Source organism: Osmerus eperlanus, chromosome 15 (assembly GCF_963692335.1).
Source record: "Osmerus eperlanus chromosome 15, fOsmEpe2.1, whole genome shotgun sequence".
NCBI classification, from domain to species: domain Eukaryota; kingdom Metazoa; phylum Chordata; class Actinopteri; order Osmeriformes; family Osmeridae; genus Osmerus; species Osmerus eperlanus.
In genome coordinates, this window is record NC_085032.1 from 379,793 (window position 1) to 407,459 (window position 27,667).

A 27,667-nucleotide genomic window follows, 5' to 3' on the forward strand; every position below is an offset into this window, starting at 1 on the left:
CATATTAATAACTGGGATTATAGTTAGTGCCGTGCCTGATATGCAGCTGGTGATTACAGTTCTAGAATATGTGTTATAATGTATTATACATTCTTTAGTACTTTGTTAATTCTTAATTTGTACAAGATAAATAAATTTATTGAAACCGCCATCACTTGACTATTCAAATCTACACAGTGCCACTAGAATTTTTCCACAACACTTCCCTTTGTGAATGGCTAGTGAAAAACATCTAATAAATGATGACATTTTGATTGGTTCCATCACATTTATTTTAAACAAAAAACTATAATGATATATTTAACAAGAGGTAGAAAAAAAGAAAGAAAGTGATAATTTAAATAAGAGCTTTAACAAGTTTGAGGTTTGATCATGAAAACAGGTCAGGGATGTTTACAGCATGCAGCACAGACATATTCCTCTCAGTTGGATTTTAGCACTACAGTGATGGAACCTTCTGAGGCAGCTGTCACAGCCAACCTGAGATTCATAAACATTAAGATTAATTTGTGGAATGATAATGAATGATCAGACATTAGGAATGGCAAAAACTGTCACCTATAATAACATTACCACTTATACAAAGAAATACCAATGCTTCATTATAAATGAGTAGTGAAAAAAGTATTGTATTCAATACCAGTTGACAAGCTATTACCCAGTTAGTGTCGCCATCCAGATTGTCCACTTCCCCTTATAGTTGGGGTGTGTCAGATATTATAGCCCCAAGATATGGGGGGGGAGGATTTCGGTTAGGTATGAAAAACAGTGTTGCCAAAATCCTACTCCCCTTCTAATGTTTACATTTTTGCAACTAGTATCAAATGCTTTTTATGGCACGCTCTACAGGGCATGACGATCCACCAAAATAATTTTGGGGGGGTGTCAGATCTTACAGTCCCAAGATATGAGGGGGGGGGAGGATTTCGGCAGGTATGATGAACAGTGTTGCCAAAGTCCTACTCCCCTTCTAACTTTTACATTTATGCAACTGGTATCAAAAGCTTTTTATGGCACACTCTACAGGGCATGAGGAGCCACCAAAATAATTTGGGGGGGTGTCAGATCTTATAGTCCCAAGATATGGGGGGGGGGGAGGATTTCGGCAGGTATGATGAACAGTGTTGTCAAAATTCTACTCCCCCAGTAAGTTAAAAAGAAATACTGAATTGCTGCCTCATTAAATAATTGATTCAAGTAGCAGTTGGTTTTTAGGATTGTTAAATTGGTGAGGTAGCGTGCGAGATAAAGACAACTCATATACATTAGCCTACTGCAATGCATACAAGGTGAAAATAATGGGGCATTTAGTTGTGTAGCGACCACAAGCATGTCGCTGAGAGGGTAAGTAAGGGAGATTCACGTGAGTGACGCGCTGCCAACAATTTCAATGTCCGCTCTGGAAGTTACGTTCTTCTGTTTATTTATGGGCAGATACATATATTTCTTGAACAGGACAGCAGATGAAAATTGCAAGTGCTTCTGTGAAAAGTGGCGATATTAAAAAATACATGCAATTCTTCCAGTAAGCGTTTTAGTTAATCCAAAATTACAATAGTCAGCATATTGAGCGTTCAACAAAAAATGTGCTCTCCCTACTCACCCCCTTTCCATACTACCACAGGTGCCCAGGTGCATATATTCATTCATTAATTCCTATGCCAATACCCACGTGACTTGCATACACACCCACCAGATACCAAAATAAAAGCACCAACGCACAGACCAATTCAACCATGGCATATGGCCGCTATAAGTTGTATTAAACATAGATAAACACAGCTCTATTTGAACATTTCAGGGAATTCAGTTTTATTATACTGTTTCTAAAATGCATTGTGAAATGCACTGTAGTGCAAATGCAACGTTTCACAACTAATTACGTAGGATAATGTCTGCGGATTGAAAAGCATCTGATTGCTGTTCTGCTACAGGGCATACTGTTAACTCCTTAACCCTTGTGTTATCTTCGGGTCATTCTGACCCATCAGTCATTGTGACCCACCGTCGTATTGCGACAAATTTACCTCATACAAAAACAAAGTGAAGCATTTTCTTTTAACTGTCGGGCTGTCTCAGACCCCCCACATTGGAATGGTTAAAAGAAAATTATTTGTATTTGTTTTTGTATTGGGTAAAATTGGGTAAACACAACGATGGTTCGTTATGAACCTTTGGGTCATGTGACCCGAAGGCAGCACGAGGGTTAATGGAGAAAGTGCTTGTCATTTCACTAACAGAGTTACAAAATTAAGCTGAGTTGTGGGTTTTATAAGAAGCCTATTATCAATCTGCAGATTAGAGAATGTTTAAATAACACAACGACTTAAAATGAAGTCTCTGAGGATAGGACGGTGTTGATAGTGAATAGAGAAAAAAGTAGAAAAGAGTTTTTTGTTTAAAATAAATGTGATGGAACCAATCAAAATGTCATTTATTAGATGTTTTTCACTAGCCATTCACAAAGGAAGGTCCAGGCTTGGCTTATCAGGTATTAAAACCAAGCACTGTACATTGCAAGTTATAAGACACAAACTAGGCTGTGGGAAGCAGGATCTATAAAATGGATATGATTGTTAACACAAAACAGTTGTGTGGCAAGTAGTTTACTGAGAGGGAAATAGAAGTTGAATTCTGGTAGGAGGGACCTGTGAGCAGGGGCCTTTTTATATAGCCTACATTTGTAAAATAATGTAGCTATACTCATTGACCAGACGATTATATGACAATTAATTGGCATATAGTGCATTTACTAAGTATATAACAGCAAGTACAACGTAATCAAGAATCAGAAGTGAATGTTTCTACTAAAAGTGATTTGTACAAATGAATACAAAGGATGCTCGCTTTTACCCTATTTTCTTGAGACAATCATTCAGATTTTACGAGTAGCACGACATACAAATTGTATAGGCTCTCAAGTGCAGCACAACATAATTTATATTTTGATGAAACATGAATTAAATAACCTACTGACAGTTTCCTCAAAGCCTAAGACGAGGGAACCTAGGCTTGTAAAAATCGCCTCGGTTCGTCAAACTACAACTAGCAATACGCTAGGTGAACGCGCACTGCCTTGGGAGTGGGATTCTGCGGGGGAGTGAGAATTCGGTCCAACACCGGCGTGTACGTGCAGTAAGACGACTCAGCGGTAGTGATGGGAAGTTTGGATCATTTTACTGATCCGTCCACTGCAAACACGTATCATATTCTCATGTAGGTTAGTGCATGTGCACCAGCAGATACTATTTTAAAAGAAATTCCTGCATTAAAATAATGTATCATGACAGTTTGTATGATTTGGTCATTTATTATCTCACTAGAATTTAATTATCACGGCAAACAATTACACTGCACTAAACTGTAAGTGTATATGTAAAGTGAAAATAACAAAACCAGTCAGTATGATGACTTGAGCGAATATCATTCACGTCTTACTAAAACAGCGGCCACGCGAAAGGGAATGAGGAAACTGCTTCCTCTACTAAAAAATACAATGCGGGTCACGTGAAAAAAGGATCCAAAGACTCGTAGAAAGACTGAGTCGGGAAATGAACGAATCGTTCGTTTCCTCTAGCTACCAGTACAGAGCCTATGCAGGTCACGTGAAAAATGATCCAAAGACTCGTAGAAAGACCGAGTCGGGAAATGAACGATCTAATGAAAAGTTACTAGTAAAACGGGAATAGATACTAGTAAGAATTGGATTAGTTACTAGTAACAAAAAAATACGTACTAGTGTCACGGCTGTACTAAGGACCCAAACGCACGACACACAAGGTTCTGGATGTGCGCAGATTTTATTTGAGAGAGAGAGATGGGGAGGACGGGTGAGGGTAACTGGTGGATGGTGGAGCGGGGTACCGGTAGGAGGACTGGAAGCGGTGATCTGGTTGAGACAGAAACAAGGTCTGCACAAAAACAGGCGTAGTCTTGTCAGAAAAACACAGAAAGCCATGAATACAGACGTGGGGTCGGTGATTCAACAAACTGGCGAGTAGTGGGTGACAATCCGGGGTTTAAGAGCTGTGGTGTTGATGAGGAAATGAGCCGCAGGTGAGTTGAGTTACCGGGAGGGAGTGAAGAAGTGGAATGGATGACTGGACCTGGAAGAAACAGATTAGAACCCGTTTCTGGCCTAGGCCGGGGACATGACAACTAGTATCTAATGAAAAGTTACTAGCAGTGGCGATTTTAGACTCTTTTTAGGGGTGCTCAAGCACCCCTAAATTTCATCTCAGCACCCCTAAAAATAATTAAAAATCTAAATTATTATTGTTAATTATCATTTGATTCTGGTAGTTCAAGAATAAAGGGACATCCTTAGTTTTTTCATTCATTCAATATTTTGCATAATAATACATAAATGTATTAATTGTTATCCAGTGAAATTAGCAGCGTGGCGGGTAGTGGCTGTGGCCAACACAGCATTTTACCCTTGCTTCCCGACTTTACAACTGGCTCTGGAACCAATCGTCACTCCTAATGCCTAAACCTCACAGCCAATCAGAGGCAGAGTGGTGAGAGGTTTACAGACCCATCTTACATTATCTAGTAGAAACAATTTTAATACAATATTAAAATGATGTCTATTGTATGTGTGTTAGCTTTACAGTAAGTGATGCTTTTGACTTGCTTTTTAAAGTAGTTCAACACAGGTAATCCCATTTGTTGAATTGTTTTTTATGATGTATGCTATACAAAAAATGTCTTTATGGTTAAAAGAACATGACATTGTTTACAAGAGCACAGATTTTACATAGATCTAGCCTCTTAATTTTGCCCTCAAAGTGCACCAGATTCATGCGTTTAACTTTAAAACGTAATAAATTTTCTTCCGGGGGAGCATGCCCCTGGACCACCCTAGAGGGTCGGGGGTTCGCCGTATCCTTCTCACCTTTTTTACCCCTGACCTGTTTGCTTGCCTGTTACTAGCAAGGGGGTTTAGCACTTTTGCAAAGCACTGTATTCATGTCACATTGTCATTGGGGGCTGAGCACCCCTAAAGGTCTGATGCTAGAATCGCCCCTGGTTACTAGTAAAACTGGAATAGATACTAGTAACTATTGGATTAGTTACTAGTAACTAAAGAATAGTTACTAGTATCTAAAGAATAATTTCTAGTAAAACTGGAATAGATACTAGTAACTAGTAACTTCAAAATAGTGACTAGTACGTTTGTAGAAATAAATGTTAAAACGGCTTGCCATAGTCTACGACCAACACAAAATTAGCGATCTATTGATCCAAAAATGAAGCACGAAGAGTGAAAATTGTGGCAATGCTGGCAAACTAGAAATACTTTTTGAAACAGATTTCGAAGCTCCCCTCCACTCTAAGCGTTTCAGTCAGCACTCTAGGCTCTCACATACACACCCATGTAAATCTCAGAAACGTTTTTTTTAAATATCAGTGATATTAAAAAAAAGTTAAATAGCTGAATAAAAAAAAAATAGTTTAGAGTTTTGTCAAAAACAATACTTAGAATGCTGAAGCAGCATTCCAACAATTATGAGGCATTGCTTTCCACGACACGAAAGTAGATAAACTGCTTTTCTAAGTAAAAAGTATCGGTATTGGCAATACTGGCCCTGTATTTACTCCTTGGTATCGTGTCGATACCACATTTTGCAGTATCGCACACCCCTAGCAGCTGCAGAGTGAGACGATAGAGGATCCCTCTAGATCGAAGAGAGCTTGATCGACTGGTTGAGCCTGCCTGGTGTGTAATACTGTTCATTCACCAATCAGAGGCTTTAACCCACCCCCTGACTTGGTGACGGGGACGACAGATTTATTTTTGCTGCAGCATACACCGTGGATAAATGTAAGTATAAATAAATAAATGTAAGTATAAATAAATAAATGTGAACACATGAAAACGTAAATATATATATATATACACACAAATATAAGTAACATTTATATATTTAGTGTCTCATTTAATTTGTAATTTATATATTTTGTATGTCAATTAGGCATTAAATTATATAATTAGTCATTTATTTAAGCTTTGTGTTGTATAATTATTTATTTATCGAAGTATTTAACCATTCAATGATTTAATTATTTATTTATTTAGTTTTGGCCCAAGCGGGATCTCTGGTCGTAGTCAGTCCTTCACTAACCAATCAGCATTCATTAGCAGAATGCTAGCGTGTTTTGGGAAATTGAAAATGTATGCAGCCGATGTTGAGCACTTCACAGTACAGAAAAAAAATCAGGGGGCGTGGCAGTGTAGTGACGCTGTGTCAAACGCGAGGAAAGTAAACACAACTCGCAAGATGGCCTCGCTTCCCGTCGTGCGATCTGCAATTCTCGTGTTATTTTCCATACTTTTGACAGTCGTGTTGGGGTTCGGACTTCCAGCATTTTTGAATATTGTTACCAGAAGTTTTGGCTTTCCTGAGACGAATGTGACCGAGTGCATAGTTGTGATATATTTAGTTTTTGTTGTGTATGTCGCAACGCCTAGAATACCAAGAGGATCTATTGAGGTAGCCTTCATTATTAGCCTAGACTGTTCACATTCTATATGATAGGCCTACCGATGTAAACTGTGTCTGTGTATATTTTTCCCTTTATGCGTCTTTTCGATTGACTGGCTTATTATGCATAGGGTATGGTTTTACTTTGTGCGAGTTACACATATCTCATGTCCTATAATGTTAATGAATGATTTCTTGGTAACTTACTTTGTTTCTTCATTTTCGAGGTGAACGGCAGGGCTGTCTTCATAACTGGTTGTGATAGTGGTTTCGGTCATGCATTGGCCAGGCATCTTCACAAGCTGGGCTTCACTGTCTTTGCAGGGTGCCTCTTAAAGGTAGTACATTTTACATAGTGACCATTGAAAGTGCAGCGAAAGATGAAAGTGAACTCATTCATTTATTGGATGCAGTAAAGTGTATGTTTGAATGCTCACGAGCGACAATGGCAGCAAACTGTACCCGTGGTCTAATTAGCCTCTGTACTCTTCAGGATAAGGGGGGTGGGGGAGCTGAGGAGCTACAGGCTCTTCACTCAGATCGTATGAAGGTAGTCCAGCTAGATGTGTGCAGTGATGAATTGGTGAACCAAGCTGTGGACTATGTCAAGGCTAACCTGGAGGACTCGGAAAGAGGTAATATGAACTTCCCCCATCTTGTAATATTCCATGTTGTGTAGTATTAGACACCTGATGAATGTAATAGATCTTATATAAGTTTATCAATGTATTGTTAAACAGGAAGTGCACAGGTTCTACACATACGTACTGGTTTACAGTATTACACATTCTGCATCAATGACCACATATTGCTGTTGACATTCAAATGAGCATTGATACTGATCTGAAGAATGGTGGTTTGATGACTGTTCTCTAACAAGTGTTAATATTCCCAAGGATTCTATTGTGTTTGCAAATAGGTTTATGGGCAGTGGTGAATAACGCGGGTGTGTCAACCTTTGGAGAGGTGGAGTTCACCACCATGGACACATACAAGCAGGTTTCAGAGGTGAACCTGTGGGGCACCATTAGGGTCACAAAGGCCCTTTTGCCTCTTATCCGTAGGGCCAAGGGTGAGACTGAAAGTTTTTCACTTTCTGTATCCAGGCCAGGAATAAATGAAGGAGGTGTACGATGTATCACATTTTGTGTTCTGAGCCAGAGAGCTTTGTTTATTTAATAGGGCATTAGTTCCAGATTGTTCTCTGCTTAACCCTTGTGCTGCCTTCGGGTCACATGACCCAAAGGTTCATAATGAACCATCGTTGTGTTTACCCAATTTTACCCAATACAAAAACAAATAAAAATAATTTTCTTTTAACCTTTGAAATGTGGGGGGTCTGAGACAGCCCAACGGTAAAAAGAAAATGCTTCACTTTGTTTTTGTATGCGGTCGCAATACGACGGTGGGTCACAATGACTGATGGGTCAGAATGACCAGAAGATAACACAAGGGTTAAGCAGCTGTCACAGATAAAATGTTTACTGGAGATGTCCTTGGTACTTCCCTTTTTATGCATTCCTTATTATTTCACGGACTGCTATCATATGGCTGTAGTATTATGCAAAAAAACAGACAAGGAATTACATATTTTAATCAACAATTTGATAAAGCAAGTTATGTTTTCACCTTTATTAACCCTTGTGTTATCTTCGGGTCGTTCTGACCCATCAGTCATTGTGACCCACCGTCGTATTGCGACAACTTTACCGCATACAAAAACAAAGTGAAGCATTTTCTTTTAACCGTTGGGCTGTCTCAGACCCCCCACATTGCGAAGGTTAAAAGAAAATTATTTTTATTTGTTTTTGTATTGGGTAAAATTGGGTAAACACAACGATGGTTCGTTATGAACCTTTGGGTCATGTGACCCGAAGGCAGCACGAGGGTTAGTACAGAAGTATTTGACAGTTTTTTTTGTGCAAGTAAATTTAAAATTGTATTATGTTTCTCTATTTGCACTATAGTCTACTACAAGTTTTAAACTAGCCCTATTTTTTCAACATAGGGCTGAGCCCAGCACTATAACTGCAGTAAGAAACTCAAGAAGTACAATATGTTTTATTTTCTTGCAGGTCGTGTAGTAAACCTGGCTAGTATGTATGGGAGGATGGGCAATGCTTTGCGCTCCCCCTACTGTGTGTCCAAGTATGGAGTGGAGGCCTTCTCAGACTGCCTACGGTACGAGATGAAGTCCTGGGGAGTTAAAGTCTCCATTATCGAACCTGGCAACTTCATTGTGGCCACTGGAATCCTTACCCGTGATATTGTGGCATCCACAGCAGACAAGCTGTGGAAGGAGGCCCCCCCTGTCGTCCAGGAGGACTATGGAAAGCACCACTTTGAGCAGTATATGGCTCTGATGCGCTCTTACTGCAACAGTGGACAGAAAGACATGGCACCAGTTTTGGATGACATCACAGATGCCATTACATCCAAACGCCCGTACACACGCTACAATCCAATGGAGGCCCATTGGTGGATAAGGATGCAAGTTATGACACACCTGCCTGCTGTGTTATCTGACCGCCTCTACTTCTGAAGGAGAAACAATCCTTTAACCCTCGTGCTGCCTTCGGGTCACATGACCCAAAGGTTCATAACGAACCATCATTGTGTTTACCCAATTTTACCCAATACAAAACCAAATAAAAATACTTTTCTTTTAACCTTCGCAATGTGGGGGGTCTGAGACAGCCCGACGGTTAAAAGAAAATGCTTCACTTTGTTTTTGTATGCGGTAAAGTTGTCGCAATACGACGGTGGGTCACAATGACTGATGGGTCAGAACGACCCGAGGAGAACACAAGGGTTAATTGCCTAAATTAATTGTAAAAATTCCCATCAAATAGGGTGTAAAAACTGATCAATTTCCATGTATTCTGCTCACAATCCCATCATTATCTATTTACTTGTACGCTGATATTTACATTTACATTACATTTAGTCATTTAGCAGACGCTCTTATCCAGAGCGACTTACAGTAAGTACAGGGACATTCCCCCGAGGCAAGTAGGGTGAAGTGCCTTGCCCAAGGACACAACATCAGTTGGCATGAACGGGAATCAAACTGGCAACCTTCGGATTACTAGCCCGATTCCCTCACCGCTCAGCCAACAGACTCCCATTATCCCGATATTATACTGACATCTAGGTAATCCTACAATCACTTAAACTGTAGCCTTTGTACAATATCCTATATAATATGAGCAGTTGAAGTGTACTACTTGGAATTTGTAAAGAATAAACAAACATTTCAACTAGAAATTGAATAAGTCTTAAATGGGTTGTTCACCCAATTGATTCATCCAAATCTAGTTTTTGTAACAACATAACCAAACAAGTCAGCATTGTTAGCAATGAACACGTGGATATGTTATTTAGTTGAACTATCCCTTTAACATGCCTCGTGACACTGAGGACCGTTGGACCAAAGCTAAAGCTAAAGAGAGCGGCCCTGCTGTGCTGTGTTAGATCTTGTTGGAACCAGTTAAGTTCAACTAAGATCATTGAGAGACTTGGCTAGCTTTTCTCTGGCTTACGTAATGAAAACAGACTGGCTTTGTGCTCACTGCTCTATGAGATTCTGGAAACTTCTGTTGCTGCAAGGTTCATGCAAAGAATCAAATGACTTGGTGAAAAGTGTGTTGTGCAGTACCATCAGTGTTGGGGAGTAACGGAATACATGTACCGGCGTTACGTATTCAGAATACAAATTATGAGTAACTGTATTCCGTTACAGTTACAATTTAAATAGTTGGTATTTAGAATACAGTTACATTGTTGAATTCAATGGATTACATTACGATACTTATCTGTTTCACGTGTTTATTCACTCTCTAAATAAATTAAGGCAACTCCATGCATTTCCCAGAACTTCTATCTGGTGGTTTCTACACTGTACGAACACAACTAGATCTATCGCTCCCATGTCATTGCCTTCGTTCTTTCCTTCTGCAATGCTATTGGCTAAGCCAATGCATGGCCATCAAATGCATGGGGGATGCAAACTCACGTACCATGGTTGGCCAAAGCATGCCCCTCATCCACTCAAGTAGTTCTTAAAGATCCTCTAAAGCAAATTCCATGATTTGCTTCTGAGTACATTATATACGTGTGAAATGAGTTCCTGAGAGCATATGCAAAGCGCGAAAACTTTGTCGCACTGAAATGTGGAGTTAAACCATTGAACAGTTTCTCTTCCGTTTTCAGAACAGGTTTTAATGGGCGAAGCCAATAAATGACCGATCTACGTCGCATTGACCGATCTACGTCAGATCACTGAATGACTCCCCCTGCTGTACTGTTATTGTAGCCTACATCAGCTAGCTAGCTAGCTTCAGGATGTCTCCCTCCACCCGCAACTGCATCTTCCCTGGATGCAAGAACTTCAGCTGCGCTGCAACGCTATTTAATTTCCCTATTGATGAGGAAAGGAAAAATAGGTGGATTGATTTTGTGAAGAGCCACGCTGATGGAAAGCTTCGGATAAACTCCAACAGCCGCCTCTGCAGTGACCATTTCAAGGCAGATAGATTTAACATGGTCCAGAGACGGATGGGGTTCACGGACACACAGCTTCTCTTGCAGCGCGGAGGCGTACCGAGCATCGCCCTCCCGGCCGTTCCTCCTCCGGTCGCACCTGGACCATCCACCACCGCCAGCAGTTCATCACTCAGTTCTGTGTGCTTGTTATAATTATACTAGATACATTTTCCAGAGGTATCTCTGCTATGAGTTAGTGCAAACCGCTAACTTGATATTAGGCTACTCGGTGTAGAATGATGGTATTTTGGTGAAATGGTAGCTCGTGCTAGAAGTAGTTGGAGAGTAGTTGGAGTCTTCTGTCTCTGGTGTCCATTTTTACTCCTGTGTTACAACTCAGGGAACAAGCTTCATTTATATGCATCTGTATGTTTCACTCATTGAACAAATAAATTCTAATTCTATACTGTTTTGTTTGGCTTGACGTACCGTCCATTATCTGGGTCGTAGGGACTTGAGCTGGGGCGTAGCCACGTGGTGGCCAGGGGGGGCCACGGCCACCATTGGTCAGAGAATGGCCACCCTGCCGGCCCCCCCCAACCTCACAAAAAGGTTGGGGGGGGGGCTTTAATTATTATTATTTATTTTTTTAAACCTTCCTGGACAGAAACGGTATAAAGCTGATTGTCATTTTTTGACAATATTGAGATATCACCCAGCCCTACCTGTCAGGCTAGGGTTAGTGACTTCTATTTGCTACAACCTCTTTTAAACTCTGGAACAAGTGTGTATTAGTGTAGTTAGCCACTAGGTGGGGTGCATGTGTAAAATATTTCAAAAGGAAAAGAAATAAACTACCATTTAAGTGATTTATTACTTCCTTTGAACAGCCTAATAAACTCTTCTAAAATATTACATGTGAAGAAAAATGTTTGTTCCATAAAACACTATTACGAGTATGAACACAATTTTCACAGCTCAGCCTTTGTCATCCCACTGCCTGCATCATCTCTCCCATCTCCCACACACATCCACACACACATTCTCCCGCACATAGAATGTTTTTGTCATACAGAAAGAACTAACAGGAGTTGACAAACATGGCAGCAGCACATAAGCACCAAGTTTTCAAGGATCATTTGCTGTGAATATCATTAGGGAATCATTTTAAGTCAGGTTTCAGTTAAAGCATACATTGAATGAACCAAAAGAAAGAGATCCACCATAGACTCCTATGATCATGTCAAACCCATATACCCAAGAGATAATATTGGTTATCCCCTAATGATATTTGTTAGCAACTGACACCATGACTTTGTAAGCAATTTTCAAACTGTTTCTTTACAGCAGTGTGGCTCTGCTCATGCAGCCTTCAGAGGTGTGCATGGAAGGAAATGTCTTATTTCAGACAGTACACAAAAACAATGAGGGAGAGAGTTGTATCGTGACAATTTTAAACATTTGTGTAGTTGAATAATATTTCACATAAGTGGGCATTCATTGAAGTGAATTAGTTTTACAGTTATTGAAATACCAAATACAGTTGTACAAATGACAGGAGGAGGGTATAGACATTACAGTTTTAACATTTTTCTGTCATAGAATTACCTAAGCATTTTGTCACAACAAAATGTTTTCTCACATCAATGAATGTTCACAACCTAGGTGCTCAAATAATTCTAGTTGGAATAATAATCTGTACTGTGCACCAAAGCATAAAAGGATATCTTTTACACATACACATTTAGGCATTCCACTGTTAATTACTTCTTTTTAAGTTATATTAAATGGAACCAGCATAGTAAGGTCACTTGAAACTACACACATTAGCGTCTATTATTTTCCAAGATACAAATCAAAAACACGCACTCACGTTTTGAAAGCATAAGGACTTGTCCACCAAAATCAACACTGTCGATAATAGAAACCCAAATCTCAATAAGGAAGTTTAGAGAAGCCAGGGATTTGAGGACATCGCCCCGGACACACAGCTCAACATGAGTCTGTTAACGTACATGCAAAGCTATATTCAAATAACAAAGCGGTACAACAAGCTAGGGGCGAAGAACTACCATTGGGGGTGGCACTAAGGACACAATGACCTTTGGTATTGACAGTCAGCGTTAAAGGCACATGTTAAAATATTTTAAATACAGAATATAATTCTGTAAAGTATAATTAAGGAATTTTGACTACAAAGTTGGCTGTATAAGAGTGTAGATGGATAGAATTGGCAAAAACAACATTCTATTTAGTGTGAAATAGAGCCATGCTGAACATTGATCTTCAACCTGAGTTGTGAGTACATTACTCCCATTACATCCATTACTCCACATTGTAAAATATCCTCTGGTCTGCAACCAAAACCTCCCTCTCAAAATAAAAAATGTGTTCCACTCTGCTACAACGCTTGATCATTGTGTTTAACCTCTTCCTTGCAAGTGATAGAAAGGATATTTGAAATAATTGAAGTCCATACCATCAGCTATCCTCCCTCCATACCGTTTCTCTCAACTTCGAAGGGAGAACCAGGAATAAGAAATCTCCATTCCTGGTTCTGACCTGTTTGGTTGTCCAACTCACCAAAGCTGGGAATGTCATTACTCCAGCGCAATCAGCCCTTGGTACCGACCAGAGCAGTGGCTGGCTGCTGGCCGTAACAGATCTCATACCAACTCTGCTCTAATACTGCTTGGTCTACTTTTCCGCAGCCTACCAGATCCTTTTCCTTCTACTCTCGGTCTCTTTCTCACTGTGCAGATTAACTTTAGAGTGATAGTCATAAAAGTATTGTTCCCATCTTCTTATGTAGGAAATATACTATCCACCCCAGATCCAAGTTATATTGAAATGCACCACTTGGATTAGAATAAACAGGAGGGAATCGTGTTGCTATCATAGTTTTGATTCTATTCGCTTGTGATCAATACCAACTTAATACTCCTTTATCTTAATCCATGAAAACCTAAAAACACTCCACAACTTTTGTGAAAACTGAGATTTCTACTTGTGTGGGAATGGGAGGAAGAGGGTGTTTTCTTGATTAGGGTACAAAACACAAACACAAATGACCACATCATGACCCTCCACCCCTCTTTCCTCCCTACTTCCCTCCAGTGGGTCTGACGTCAATTCTGAGCACTGCCTAGACAGGCCCTAGCCTAGCTCGCTCCTCTGAGACATGGCTGTTGTGTTCCACTTCTCTGTGGCATTTCTGTAAAGAAGAGACAGTCCTTGGGGGGTTGGCAAAGACTGAAGACATCAATGCCTTTTCACTCACATCCTCGAGTGTTTCTCCCCCTGAAGGCTGTCAATCTCAGCTACCACTTGCGAGATTGTAGCGATAGAGACAGTATCAGGAATTCACATGACATACACAAGCACACTCACACCAATGAGAGACGAAAGCACCCCATTCATATACTAGGCCTAATGTCTCAACCCAGTGACATTCAAGTGACCAGCTGAAACACTGTGGGTATAGCCATGCCCTAACTGCAATCATTTATGAAATGTACTCCAATCTCACTACAGATATCAAGTAACATTTTCTCATATCATTAAATGCTTATTATCCAGCACACACAGCCTGATATTTGTACATGTCAATGTCATCATTCTTAATAAATGGGAAATGAAATCCTAGCAATAAATATATTTGGTCACTTAATTATTTTTATTCAGGTTGAGCAGATAAAAAGATGTCTGACCATTATTGCCCATGCAATGTAGCAGTTGTAAGACTAAAGTTAAGACAGACAACATGGGGGGGACGGGGACATTTGAAATGTGTAACTTCAGGCTCTATTCCGGATTCACAATGTCCCATGGCCAAAAGAGTTATCAAACAATGTTGTCATTGGGTCAAGTTAAAAGCATAATCACATTATTAAAAGGAAACTGTTGAAAATAATATACATATATTAACAAAAAAATAAAATAAATGCACACCCTATTTGTAGATGTCATGGTGGAAATACATGGCCTATTATCTAAACACAGCTGGATACTTTCCAATGTAAGACCAAGAGACCTGTATAGTTCACACGCTGTGAAGTCAACAGTCCTTTTCTCACTCTCCATGCCTCTCATCTGTCTCGGTTAACCGTGAATTCTACCCTTTTCCTCTTGGAATGCTCACAATTCCCCAGCAAATAAGTCCTGAAGGTGTGTAAAAGTCTCCAGGCTTTTCGAGTTTGTACGTTAGTGTGTGTTTGTTTCTGTGTGTGTGAGAGACTGCATCTTGTCTGTTTGCGTGTGTTTTTCACTTGTGTAAGATGAGAAATGTGTGTGTGAGACAAAGTGTGTGATCAGGATGAAGCCAGGGCCTTGATCAGGTACAGTTTGTCTCCCTGCTCGCTGGTAAAGATGGGTGCCTTTTTGTAGTGTTCCACTAATTCCTCCATGGAGCTGAACTTGCGCTGTCCAATGCAATACAGGCTGTCCTTCAGCTGCACCTTGAAATGCTTGTTCTTCCCCTGTGCCTTCAGGGAGATGGAGAAGTCGTTGGGCTGCCGGGGATAAAGGAGAGAAAATATTTAATTTAGCTGAATGAATGCTTTTCAAAATGTAGAATTAAAGAGTCATTGTGTTAATAAAAGGTATAATACCACAATAAAACCATTTATCAATCTTTCCATGTGCATGCGGGGAGTGACTCACTGATGACTCGCTGTCTCGGATGAGGAAGTCCCCTTCTGTGCCTCTCTGGTTTAGTGCCACCTCCGCCTGGTGGCGAGTCACCTTGCCGTAGTACCACTGCTTCCCCGCAAAGCGCCCGTTGGCCGAGGGTGAGATGTAGTCGCAGTCAGGCGTGGGGGGCCCTACGGGGCCTGGCGAGGAGGGATTGTGGGTAGTGGAGTCCTGGAGCACGGTGACGTAGTTCTTGGGTACTAGTCCTAGCTGGCCGTCTGACTTGCGGCACTTCCACCACTCTGGGTCATTCTCTGGTTTCTCCACCACCTCCATTACCTCGCCCTTCTCAAAATTCAGCTCCTCGTCGTTGCCCGAACTGAAGGGGTAGAGTGCTTGCACTGCGTGGAGCACACGGTTGCCGTTAGCCGCGATGCTAACGACCGCCCCTAGCTTCTCTGTTAACGAACCTGTGGGGTCGCCCAGCCCGCCCACACCTCCGCCAGCCATCCCGTCCACGTCCTCCGTCACGTAGTTGGAGGGGAACCAGCCCGAGCGCCCACTATAGCTTCCCCGCCACCAGCCGTCGCTGCACTTCTCCATCACCACCACGCGTGTGCCCTTGACCAGAGACAGCTCATCCTCGCGTTCTGCTGTGTAGCTGAACTTGACCAGCGCTGGGAGGTTGAGGTCGTACAGGCGCTCGCCGTTGTCATACATGTCTGAGTCGGCGTTGGAGGCCGTGTCACGCATCCCACCTTTCCGCTTCACCTTTCCGATCCCTGAGGAGGGGACATTAGAACAGGTTTGAGTGGTTATGAGCACGTGTGACTAACTTGTGACGGCAACTTCACAACTTCCTCAAGAGATTGAGATCCAAAGAGGATTTTCAGGTTAAACTACATGACTTGTAATTAACAATTTAAGACCAGATTACAATTTACAATTACAATACAATGTAGTGTTGTCACGGTACTAATTTCAATAGTCGGTACCAATACCATTGAAATTTCACAGTACTCAATATCATTTTCAATACCAAAGCAAAAAACTAAAATAGGTTACTGAACAACTCATTTGTTGACAGTAACAGTCACCTACAGGGTTCATACACATTTTGGCAAATGGAATTCCATGACTTTTCCATGACTTTTATCCAAAATATACTATACCCTAAACTATTTTTAAATAATTCAGCTTTTTGATATCTAATCAACTTTTTTCAATATCACTGATTATGTTTCATTACTTTTTTAAGCCGTTTCTGAGATTTACATGGGTGTGTATGTGAAACCCTAGAGTGCAGACTGAAATGCTTAGAGTGGAGGCCTGAGCTTCGGATGTTGTTGAAAAAATATTTCTAGTTTGCCAGCATTGCCACAATTTTCGCTCTTCATGCTTCATTTTTGGATCAATAGATAGCTAATTTTGTGCTGGTCGTAGACAGTTGTCTGTTGAATCCAACAGACGTACACATTTGTTCAGAGCCCCACAAAAGCGAGACAAAGTCCAACTCTCGCCCCATAGAGACCAATGCAAATCTGGTGACAAAATCGCCAGAGAAAGCAAAAAGAACAAGATTTTGAAACTGCCGGTAGAGTCTTATTTCTGACCGCACAGACATATAAAGGACATCTCTGGTTTCGTCAGAGTCTTGGGTCTCGGAAAATATCCTTATTTTTTGGATTGGACGTATAGTTTTGCGTCTAGGTTAACTTGTTTGAGGTGTGGATTCGAGCTACATTTCTGTTATTCTCTGCCCTCAGCGCGTTAGCAATCATAGCTGCACCATCACCGTGGCAACGACAGACACGCACCACTCAGTCTCTCACACAGGTGATTGGTATTAGCTGATTAGTGGAGTCACAAGACAGAGCTATTCAGTCAACTCGTCTCATTAAAAGACGAAGAGAACTATAATTTCAGCTACTAAAACGAATATACTACTTCTACTACTTCTACAGTTTAACAGTTCAGCTTTCAGCTTCTCCCGCATTGTAGGCTATTTAAGCTCTTAGCTTTGTTAGATGATGCCGTTCAGCTTTCACACTGCCTCTTGAAATTCTACTATTTCTTCGATTGCTTCACAACGGTTCAAACTTATTCTCCCGCATTGTATTTAAGCACTTAGCTTTGTTAGATGATGCAGTTTAGCTTCCACACTGCCTCTTTTGTGTGACTCACACATTTTTTAAATTCATTTCAGCTTTCAGCTTGCTGGTATTTTCTAATTCTGTAGCCTATTTTCAGCAATTTAAAAACAAATAATTCAACCTTCAGCATTCCAACGCATTTTCTGCAGGAAATGCACTTTCTAGTTCAACTTCTTCATATTCAAAACCCTAAGATGTTCATCTGGGGACATGCCCGCTGTCACAGGCGAGCGTGACAGCGTGTCAGCTGTCCAGAGTGACTTCCCTGGCACATGTATGATTGTATATGAGTAGCGCATGAGCCTCACTGTCCACCTTCTGGAGAATAACGCCTCCCAAGCCATACGAAGATGCATCGGCTGATACTTTAGTGTCTCTGTTTGGGTCATACATTGCGAGCACTGGAGGAGAAGCAAGCGCTTCCTTCGGCTCCTTAAACGCCATTACCTGGTCCGTGTCCCACACCCAGCAGTTCTTTTTTGAGAGGAGATCACGGAGTGCTTTGTCCTTTTCAGCCAGCTGAGGAATGAATTTTCCCAGCTGGTTAACCATGCCGAGAAAGCTCCTCATCTCCGTCACATTTGTGGGCTCCGTCATCTCCGTGATAGCCTCCGTCTTCTTCGGATCAGGCCGGATGCCCGTGACTGAGATGATGTGGCCCAAAAAGGTAATCTCACTCTTGGAGAGTTCACACTTTTCCACATTCAGGGTGATGCCTGCTTTCTCCACTCTTTGCAGCACAGCATGGAGTCGAGTGTCATGCTCGTCTTGGTCCCGCCCCCACACTAGTAAGTCATCGATGTGGCAGACCACACCCTCCAACCCCTCTATGACTTCCGCCATCATGCACTGAAAGTGTTCGGGTGCAGAGTTGATGCCGAAGGGAAGGCGATTAAAGTGGAACTGCCCGAAGGGTGTTATGAATGTGGTGTACATGGCTGACTCTTTAGCTAAGGGGATCTGCCAGAACCCCATGTTAGCATCCAATTTACTGAACATTTTTGCTCCGGCAAGCATTCCGAGGGACTGATCCACAGACGGCAGAATATACTTTTCCCGGCACACAAACTCATTTAAGCCGGTATAGTCCACACACAGTCTCAGGCGTGGACTGTTTTTCTTTGGTACGACAACCATACCGGCACACCAGTCTGTTGGCTCCTCCACATGGCTGATGACGCCCAGCTCTTCCATTCGCTGGAGCTCTTCCTTGACTTTCCCTACCAGCGGCAGGGGAATTATCCTAGGGGTTTTCAGTGAGAAAGGCACAGCGTTTGGTTTAAGTTTGATGTGATATGCCCGTTTCACCTCACCTAGCCCACTGCACAGTCTAGGGTATGTCGACTTGAGAGTCCAAATCTACGCTGTCCATGCAGCTCTGTCGGACGTCACAGAACCCAGGAAGAAACTTTCATCCTCCTCCTCCGTCTCAATACCGTCCACGTTTTCGCCTGCGCGACAGACACGCTGAAAATGACCTTTTCCCCCACATGAATGACACTTTGCATCGTTGGCAGGGCACTCATGTCTAGGATGAGGTGGGCCACCACATTTGTAGCACTGGGAGCTGTGTGGATGTCTACTCTGGCTGCTGAAGTGTGGCTTTGCTCCATCACTTTTGTATTTGTTGAATTTGTGCATCTCTCTTTGCCTTCTGCCTTCAAACACTGTCCACAGTGGCAGCATCCATCTGCACTACACTACTGGCATCACTCCTCAGGGTGTTTTGTTGCTTTTTTATCTCCTCTGATTGTCTTGCCATGTTAATGGCCTTTTCCAGGTTTAAATCCTTCTCCATTTGCATACGTTCGGAGAGCTTTGTATCAGAAAGTCCCACTACGATCCTATCTCTGATTAGCTCGTCATGCAATGTCCCATAATTGCAGTGCTCTGCTAATGCATGTAGGGCAGTTACAAAAACTGTTTCATTTGCCTCCTGTTTGCGCATGTTAAAACGCGCGCTCATATACAATGTTCTTTCTAACAATGAAGAAAGACTCAAATCCGTCTCTCACTTTTGCGTATATCTGCTGGTCTGCAGCACTTAGTTTTAAGCCTCTCAAGACGTCATCTGCGTCGTCTCCCATGCAGTGTATCAAGGTATTCACCTGGTGGACTTCGGAGCTTGCAGACAGGTTACTTGCCTGACGGAATCTCTCAAATCTCCGAATCCATTTTGTCCAGTCGTTCGGCTTGGAAAAATCAAAGGGCTCCGGCGGCTGGATGTTAAACGTAGCGCTGGGAGTGTTAGCCGCCATGCTAGCTGCTTCCCGGTCTTGCTCGTTATCGCTCATCTAACTTCACCGAACACTTCTTCCGAACTATTACCTACGTCCCTACAGTTACACAACTTTTACATATCCTGCTTTAGCTACACAGCACTTCTGACACCATGTCAAGTTCGCTTAATAATGCGCGTGAGACAGACTGTGTACTAAGCTTGGCATGTTTATTCCGTTGCTCACTTCGTAACTGACCCCCGCACCCCACATTCACTCCCTCATCCTATTGGTCCCCAGTCTACCAACATAGGGCTCCCTATTGGTTAATCCTACATGTCAATCAACTATTATGAGTAACATTGAACAACACCACAACTACTATTGCTAATGGAACTGTTTTATTCTACTACGCCACTGAGTGCGTTTACTTGACCATGAGAAACACGATTACTAGCAATTGTCGGTTTATGCCATACGATTACTCCGTTTACATGTGTAATTAGTTATGCGATTACTCAATAACCACGTCTACATGATTCTTTTTATTAATCGTTGTATGCTCCACGGACAAAACTTCATCCTTCAGCAACAAAGTGTCGCCGTGTCTTCCTGTATCGGCCCTACTGCTGTATGTTTCATTCAATCAACACATTGAATCCTACTAAGAAAGCCGAGTAAACGCACTCAATGCACACATCTGCTACTGCTATTACTATCCCAACTATAATTTCAGCTGTTAAGACTATAATATTCTTTTCATGATTAGCTAGCCTAGGCCTACTTCTTCTTCTGTTTAACAGTTCAGCTTTCAGCTTCTCCCGCATTGTATTTCAGCTCTTAGCGTTGTTAGATGATGCAGTTCAGCTTCCACACTGCCTCTTTTGTGTGACTCACACATTTTTGACATTCATTTCAGCTTGCGGGTATTTTCTCGTTTCTGTATTTTCTGCAATTTAAGAAAAAAAAAATCATCTTTCAGCATTCCAACGCATTTTCAGCAGGAAATGCCTTTCTAGTTTATTAGTGTGTTTGCTGCAAGCAAAAACACTATTGTTATTCTGCATACTTATTAGTGTGTTTGCTGCAAGCAAAAACACTATTGTTATTCTGCATACTTATTATTGGGTGTGCTTTGCCTTCGGCAAGGGCACAACCTTTGTTCTCTCACATATATATTATTGGGTGTGCTCTGCCTTCGGCAAGGGCACAACCTTTGTTCTCTCACATATATATTATTCTTTTTTTTCTTTTTGCCCCCCTAAAACTCAGTCAATATTTGGCCTACATAGACAACCTAGGTGTCAAAAGTTTCGTCTTGGTAGCGATTGAGTTGCTTCTATTGGGATTTACGTTCCGTTGCATGGTTTAAGTGGAAATTAAGTTTTTGTGGCGAAAAGTGAAGCTAACGGTGGCTAACTTGCTAGCCACAGTCAATGACGCTACTTACGTCACTAACGTCACGAAAACTCGCGTGACTATCTCTAGCAGAACATTAGTTTAGCAGCTCGTTAACTTCTGGGAGATAGCTAAGCTAACTGCTTTACTGCAAGGCAGCTGCAGAAACGCCACAAGCAAAGAGGCCAGGGTGATAACTATTTACTAATTTTACTTTGTGATATGACACACAATTGTGACGTGTAATGTACAATATAAGCTGATTTTATTAAGGAAGTACATCTACTTTCGGAAACAGTAGTCTACTATGTCACTGAAGTATTATCATCATGACATTAGCCTCTGTTGCCCGGGCAACACATACTACAGTGGTCTATGATGCATCTGTTTTCAATCGTTAAAATAAACATTCCTCACAAATACATTTTCGTTGTATGATTTATTATGACATTACATTACAAGTAAACGATTTGTGGGTGAAATTATCATTACCTGTGGTTTCAAACCAGTGTTGCTCACTGCAACGCTGTAGCCTACGCGAGACACTACAAAAACATCTACACAGCTGTAGGAAGTCAAACGGCGACAGAACATGTTCGGAGAACACTCCCCTTACTTAAATCAAAAGTCTATCTAACTACTAACCTTAACTTCATTGCCACAGCCTAAACTTTGTCAATCTGTTCACGAAAATAATTAATTTCAGCCTAAACCGTACAACGGAACGTTAAATCCAATTCAACCAACGCAATCGCTACCAAGACAAACACAGCATAGTAGTCTAGTACTGTACCGTAGTAGTACAATTTACCGGGGCAGCTCTCCACACAGGGCTATATCGCACTTGGCGTTGTTACTGACAACGATCGCTACCAGTGAGCTTTTTATGAAAGCGATTTTCCACTAAATAAATGTCAAGCTTATTTACGTTTTTGGGGGCATATTTTCAGTTAGCAGATGGTGCTGTTTGAATCGCGATTCCATCTTCTACTGCCGGTAACGTCGTAGAATAATCTTCAAAGGAGGTTCTTTATTCATGAATAAATGCAATATGAGTAAGCTAAATGCCTTAAAATATCACGAGAAGGGAAAAACTTAAAAGGACGTTTAAGTCATAGAGATTAGGTCAATTTTTGCACCGGTCTGCCAAATGTATTGGTTTGATTCAGCTATGAGGCTGCCTCTTGCAGGGGAAATGAGAAGACATCTATTTCATTCTACACTTCACTCGTATTTTCAGTTGTAAATGAGCAGCAAAAAAAATGCTTTTAAATCTATGTAATCTTTATGAATAATAAGTATGCATTTTTATATAAAATATACAGAAATATCAGTTGTAAAAATGTCATCCAAAAACTGACCCCTGTGCAACTAACGCAAGCAAGCACACCCTACAATTTCCCCAGAAATTGTACCCTCTCTAGTTATTGGGTGTGCTCAAGCCTTCGGCGAGAGCACAACCTTTGTTCTCTCACATATATATTTATTATTATTATTTATTTTTGCCCCCCTAAATCTTTGTCAATATTTGGCCTACATAGACAACCTAGGTGTCAAAAGTTTCATCTTGGTAGCGATTGAGTTGCTTGTATTTTTATTTACGTTCCGTTGCATGGTTTAGGCTCAAGTAAAGTTTTTGTGGCGAAAAGTGAAGCTAACGGTGGCTAATTTGCTAGCCAGTCACTGACGTTACTAACGTCACTACGTCACTAACGTCACGAAAACACGCGTGACTACCTGTAGCAGAACATTCGTTTCGCATCTGTTAACTTGGGGGATAGCTAGGCTAACTATAGCTTTACTGCAAGGCAGCTGCAGAAATGCCACAAGCAAAGAGGCCAGGGTGATAACTATTTACTCATTTTACTTTGTGATGTGAAACACAATTGTGAAATGTAATGTACAATATTAGCTGATATTATTAAGGAAGTAGGCCCACATCTACTTTCGGAAACGGTAGTCTACTATTTCACTGAAGCATTAGCATGACATTAGCCTCTGTTGCCCGGGCAACACATACTACAGTGGTCTATGATGCATCTGTTTTCAATCGTTAAAATAAACATTCCTCACAAATACATTTTCGTTGTAGGATTTATTATGACAATACATTACAAGTAAACGATTTGTTGGTGAAATTATCATTACCTGTGGTTTCAAACCAGTGTTGCTCACTGCAACGCTGTAGCCTACGCGAGACACACTACAAAAACATCTAGTACACAGCTGTTTAGGAAGTCAAACGGCAACAGAACATGTTCGGCACTCTTACTTAAATCAAAAGTCTTTCAATAGGTGAACTATCTGACTACTAACCTGAACTTCATTGCCACAGCCTAAACTTTGTCAATCTGTTCATGAAAATAATTAATTTCAGCCTAAACCGTACAACGGAACATTCAATCGAATTCAACCAACGCAATCGCTACCAAGACGAACACAGCAGTAGTCTAGTACTGTACTGTAGTAGAATTTACCGGGGAAGCTTCTCCACACAGGGCTATATCGCATTTGGCGTTGTTACTGACAATGATCGGTACCAGTGAGCTTTTTATGAATGAGCGATTTTCCACTAAATAAATGTCAAGCTTATTTAAGTTTTTGGGGGCATTTTTTCAGTTAGCAGATGGTAATGTTTGAATCGCGATTCCATCTTCTACTGCCGGTAACGTCGTAGAATAATCTTCAAAGGGGGTTCTTTATTAATGAATGAATGCAATATGAGTAGGCTAAATGCCTGAAAATATCACGAGAAGGGAAAACTTAAAAGGACGTTTAAGTCATAGAGATTAGGTCAATTTTTACACCGGTCTGCCAAATTTCTTCGTTGATTCAGCTATGAGGCTGCCTCTTGCAGGGGAAATGAGAAGACATCATATTTCATTCTACACTTAACTCGTATTTTGAGTTGTAAATGAGCAGCAAAAAAAAGATGCTTTTAAATCTATGTAATCTTTATAAATAATAAGTATGCATTTTTATATAAAATACACAGGAATATCAGTTGTAAAAATGTAATTAAAAAACTGACCCCTGTGCAACCGACGCAAGCAAGCACACCCTACAATTTCCCCAGAAATTGTACTCTCTCTAGTTGGGTGTGCTCAAGCCTTCGGCGAGAGCACAACCTTTGTTCTCTCACATATATATTATTATTATTATTAGTATTATTTTTATTTATTTTTGCCCCCCTAAAACTCAGTCAATATTTGGCCTACATAGACAACCTAGGTGTCAAAAGTTTCGTCTTGGTAGCCATTGAGTTGCTTCTATTGGGATTTACGTTCCGTTGCATGGTTTAGGCTGAGCTTAAGTTTTTGTGGCGAAAAGTGAAGCTAACGGTGGCTAATTTGCTAGCCACAGTCACTGACGTTACTAACGTCACTACGTCACTAACGTCACGAAAACACGCAGAACATTCGTTTCGCATCTGTTAACTTGGGGGATAGCTAGGCTAACTATAGCTTTACTGCAAGGCAGCTGCAGAAACACCACAAGCAAAGAGGCCAGGGTGATAACTATTTACTCATTTTACTTTGTGATATGACACACAATGGTGATGTGTAATGTACAATATAAGCTGATATTATTAAGGAAGTACATCTACTTTCGGAAACAGTAGTCTACTATTTCACTGAAGTATTAGCATCATGACGTTAGCCTGTGTTGCCCGGGCAACACATACTACAGTGGTCTATGATGTATCTGTTTTCAATCGTTAAAATAAACATTCCTCACATACATTTTCGTTGTAGGATTTATTCTGACATTAGATTACAAGTAAACGATTTGTGGGTGAAATTATCATTACCTGTGGTTTCAATCCAGTGTATCACTGCAACGCTGTAGCCTACGCGAGACACTACAAAAACATCTACACAGCTGTAGGAAGTCAAACGGCGACAGAACATGTTCGGCACTCCCCTTACTTAAATCAAAAGTCTATCTAACTACTAACCTGAACTTCATTGCCACAGCCTAAACTTTGTCAATCTGTTCATGAAAATAATTAATTTCAGCCTAAACCGTACAACGGAACGTTAAATCCAATTCAACCAACGCAATCGCTACCGAGACGAACACAGCAGTAGTCTAGTACTGTACCGTAGTAGTACAATTTACCGGGGCAGCTTCTCCACACAGGGCTATATCGCATTTTGCGTTGTTACTGACAATGATCGCTACCAGTGAGCTTTTTATGAATGAGCGATTTTCCACTAAATAAATGTCAAGCTTATTTACGTTTTGGGGGGCATATTTTCAGTTAGCAGATGGTACTGTTTGAATCGCGATTCCATCTTCTACTGCCGGTAACGTTGTAGAATAATCTTCAAAGGGGGTTCTTTATTAATGAATGAATGCAATGAGTAGGCTAAATGCATGAAAATATCACGAGAAGGGAAAAACTTAAAAGGACGTTTAAGTCATAGAGATTAGGTCAATTTGTACACCGGTCTGCCAAATTTATTCGTTTTGATTCAACGATGAGGCTGCCTCTTGCAGGGGAAATGAGAAGACATCCATTTCATTCTACACTTCACTCGTATTTTCAGTTGTAAATGAGCAGCAAAAAAAAATGCTTTTAAATCTATGTAATCTTTATAAATAATAAGTATGCATTTTTATATAAAATACAGAAATATCAGTTGTAAAAATGTCATTAAAAAACGGACCCCTGTGCAACCGACGCAAGCAAGCACACCCTACAATTTCCCCAGAAATTGTACCCTCTCTAGTAAATTTTTTTCCTCCCACTTTTTTCCGTCGCCTACTCCTTTCACACCGTTTAAGCTAGAAACACCGTTCAAACTTCATTTGATAAAGTCTGAACTGCTCTAGTGTGCTATTACTTTTCTCATTGATAACTTTTAAAGTTTTTAAGGTATTAAAGTTTAAAGTGCTAAAAAAAAAGAATGGGTTTCAATGGTTCAGAATGTTCAAGTCAAATTCAATTGTGACGTCATGCACTGACAGAACTGTTTCTCACCGCGTCAATTTTTGACACTGATTAACACTTTCCTGCCTGAATATGCAGACTTTTTCAAATAATATACCTGAACTGTTTATACCATTTTGAAGACAAGATTTAGGGCTTTCTAATGATGTAAATATTTATATGATCATGTTAGCTTCGTAACTGAAAAGTTTTTACTTTTAGTTGACGATATTGAACACAGACGTTAAGAAACTTGTCTTTACTCTAAATATCTTCTCCGTTTTCAATTTGAAGCAGTAAATCGAACAGTAGGAATTCTCCCACGACATCCGCTCGCTCTGCTTTGACAAATATGTTTTCTCAGTCCACCATACATTAGACGAGCTAATTTTCGAGCACTTTCAATAGAAGATAAAGGCCATGTTAGAGTTGTTATATATACATAATTGTGTGGGCAATGTAGAACAGCAGACAGATTTGAAATATGATCTTTTGTTTTAAAGTTATGGCCATTCTAGTGACGAGTGCTTACAACGCTAGCTACGACTGTCATCATACAGTACTGTAGCTGCCATAGAACGGCGAAACTGGCTACGTCTATCGTTCGTTACCTACAAACAAATGCTTCGTAACAGTATTTACTTTTTATCGGCGATATTGACAACAGAGGTTAAGGAACTTGTCTTTAATCAAAAGATCGTCTCCGTTTTCAATTTGAAGCAGTATCTAGCTTACTGTAGGAAATCTCCCATTGCATCCTCTCTCTAGCTTCTTCGGCTAAATATGGACGACAATGACGATGCATGCATTATTCACGCCTACGGTGTTAATACAGTCTGTAAAAATACCACTTTGACACACTTGCAAGAAATGATCCGCTGGCTAGATGTAGCATGATCTTATTTACCACCCACAATAGTTCTGCTTTTTTTGCAGCAGCATTCTGAGTTAGAGTAGCTAGCTTTTCCAGTTGCACAACAAAGTCACAATGTGACGAGATTGAATTTAAAAAACTCACCAGGGACAACGACAACATCGGCAACCCTGCACTATGGATTATTATTTTGATGTCATCTTTAAATTAAGTGTCTGAACAGGACTGGTTGTGCAGGCACACATGATTAGTTTCTCCTTCTCCTTCACCTTCATCAACAGTTGCTACGTTACAAGAAACAAGGAACCAATCCGATTGGCCAACGCTCTTCACTGTTCCACTGTTCAAACTTTTTTCTGTTTCTACATCTTTCAATTATTAATACTTTTCAGAATGGGTTTTATTTGCCAAGAAACATCACACAGACAAGGAATTGACTGTGGCAGGAAGGTGCACACATTAAACATATAAGAATCTTAAAT

General features: G+C 40.8%; 2 protein-coding genes across 5 annotated transcripts in view; one reads left to right on the top strand and one right to left on the bottom strand.

The window, feature by feature from the left end:
* The first annotated feature begins 6,252 nt into the window (after positions 1-6,252).
* bdh1 (3-hydroxybutyrate dehydrogenase, type 1) lies at positions 6,253-11,439 on the top strand. The gene is made up of 5 exons (XM_062480296.1): positions 6,253-6,497; positions 6,716-6,826; positions 6,982-7,123; positions 7,408-7,560; positions 8,564-11,439. Exons 1-5 carry the CDS (start codon positions 6,285-6,287, stop codon positions 9,028-9,030), a joined length of 1,086 nt encoding a protein of 361 aa, XP_062336280.1. The 5' UTR covers positions 6,253-6,284; the 3' UTR covers positions 9,031-11,439.
* A 237-nt stretch (positions 11,440-11,676) lies between these two features.
* The window catches only part of nck1b (NCK adaptor protein 1b), a 98,457-nt gene continuing 82,466 nt past the window's right edge, over positions 11,677-27,667 (bottom strand). For all 4 annotated transcript variants that reach the window (XM_062480292.1, XM_062480293.1, XM_062480294.1 and 1 more), the window contains 3 exons: positions 15,636-16,387; positions 13,949-15,484; positions 11,677-13,906 (listed from right to left, as the gene is read on the bottom strand). In XM_062480292.1, the coding sequence (XP_062336276.1) occupies positions 15,284-15,484; positions 15,636-16,387 (953 nt within the window). In that variant the 3' untranslated portion in view covers positions 11,677-13,906; positions 13,949-15,283. The remainder of the gene's footprint in view (positions 13,907-13,948; positions 15,485-15,635; positions 16,388-27,667) is intronic.

Coding starts and splice junctions, on each gene's coding strand:
- bdh1 (XM_062480296.1), top strand. CDS start 6,285: ATGGCCTCGCTTCCCGTCGTGCGATCTGCAATTCTCGTGTTATTTTCC. Junction 6,498..6,715: donor TACCAAGAGGATCTATTGAG/GTAGCCTTCATT, acceptor TTCATTTTCGAG/GTGAACGGCAGGGCTGTCTT. Junction 6,827..6,981: donor TTGCAGGGTGCCTCTTAAAG/GTAGTACATTTT, acceptor TGTACTCTTCAG/GATAAGGGGGGTGGGGGAGC.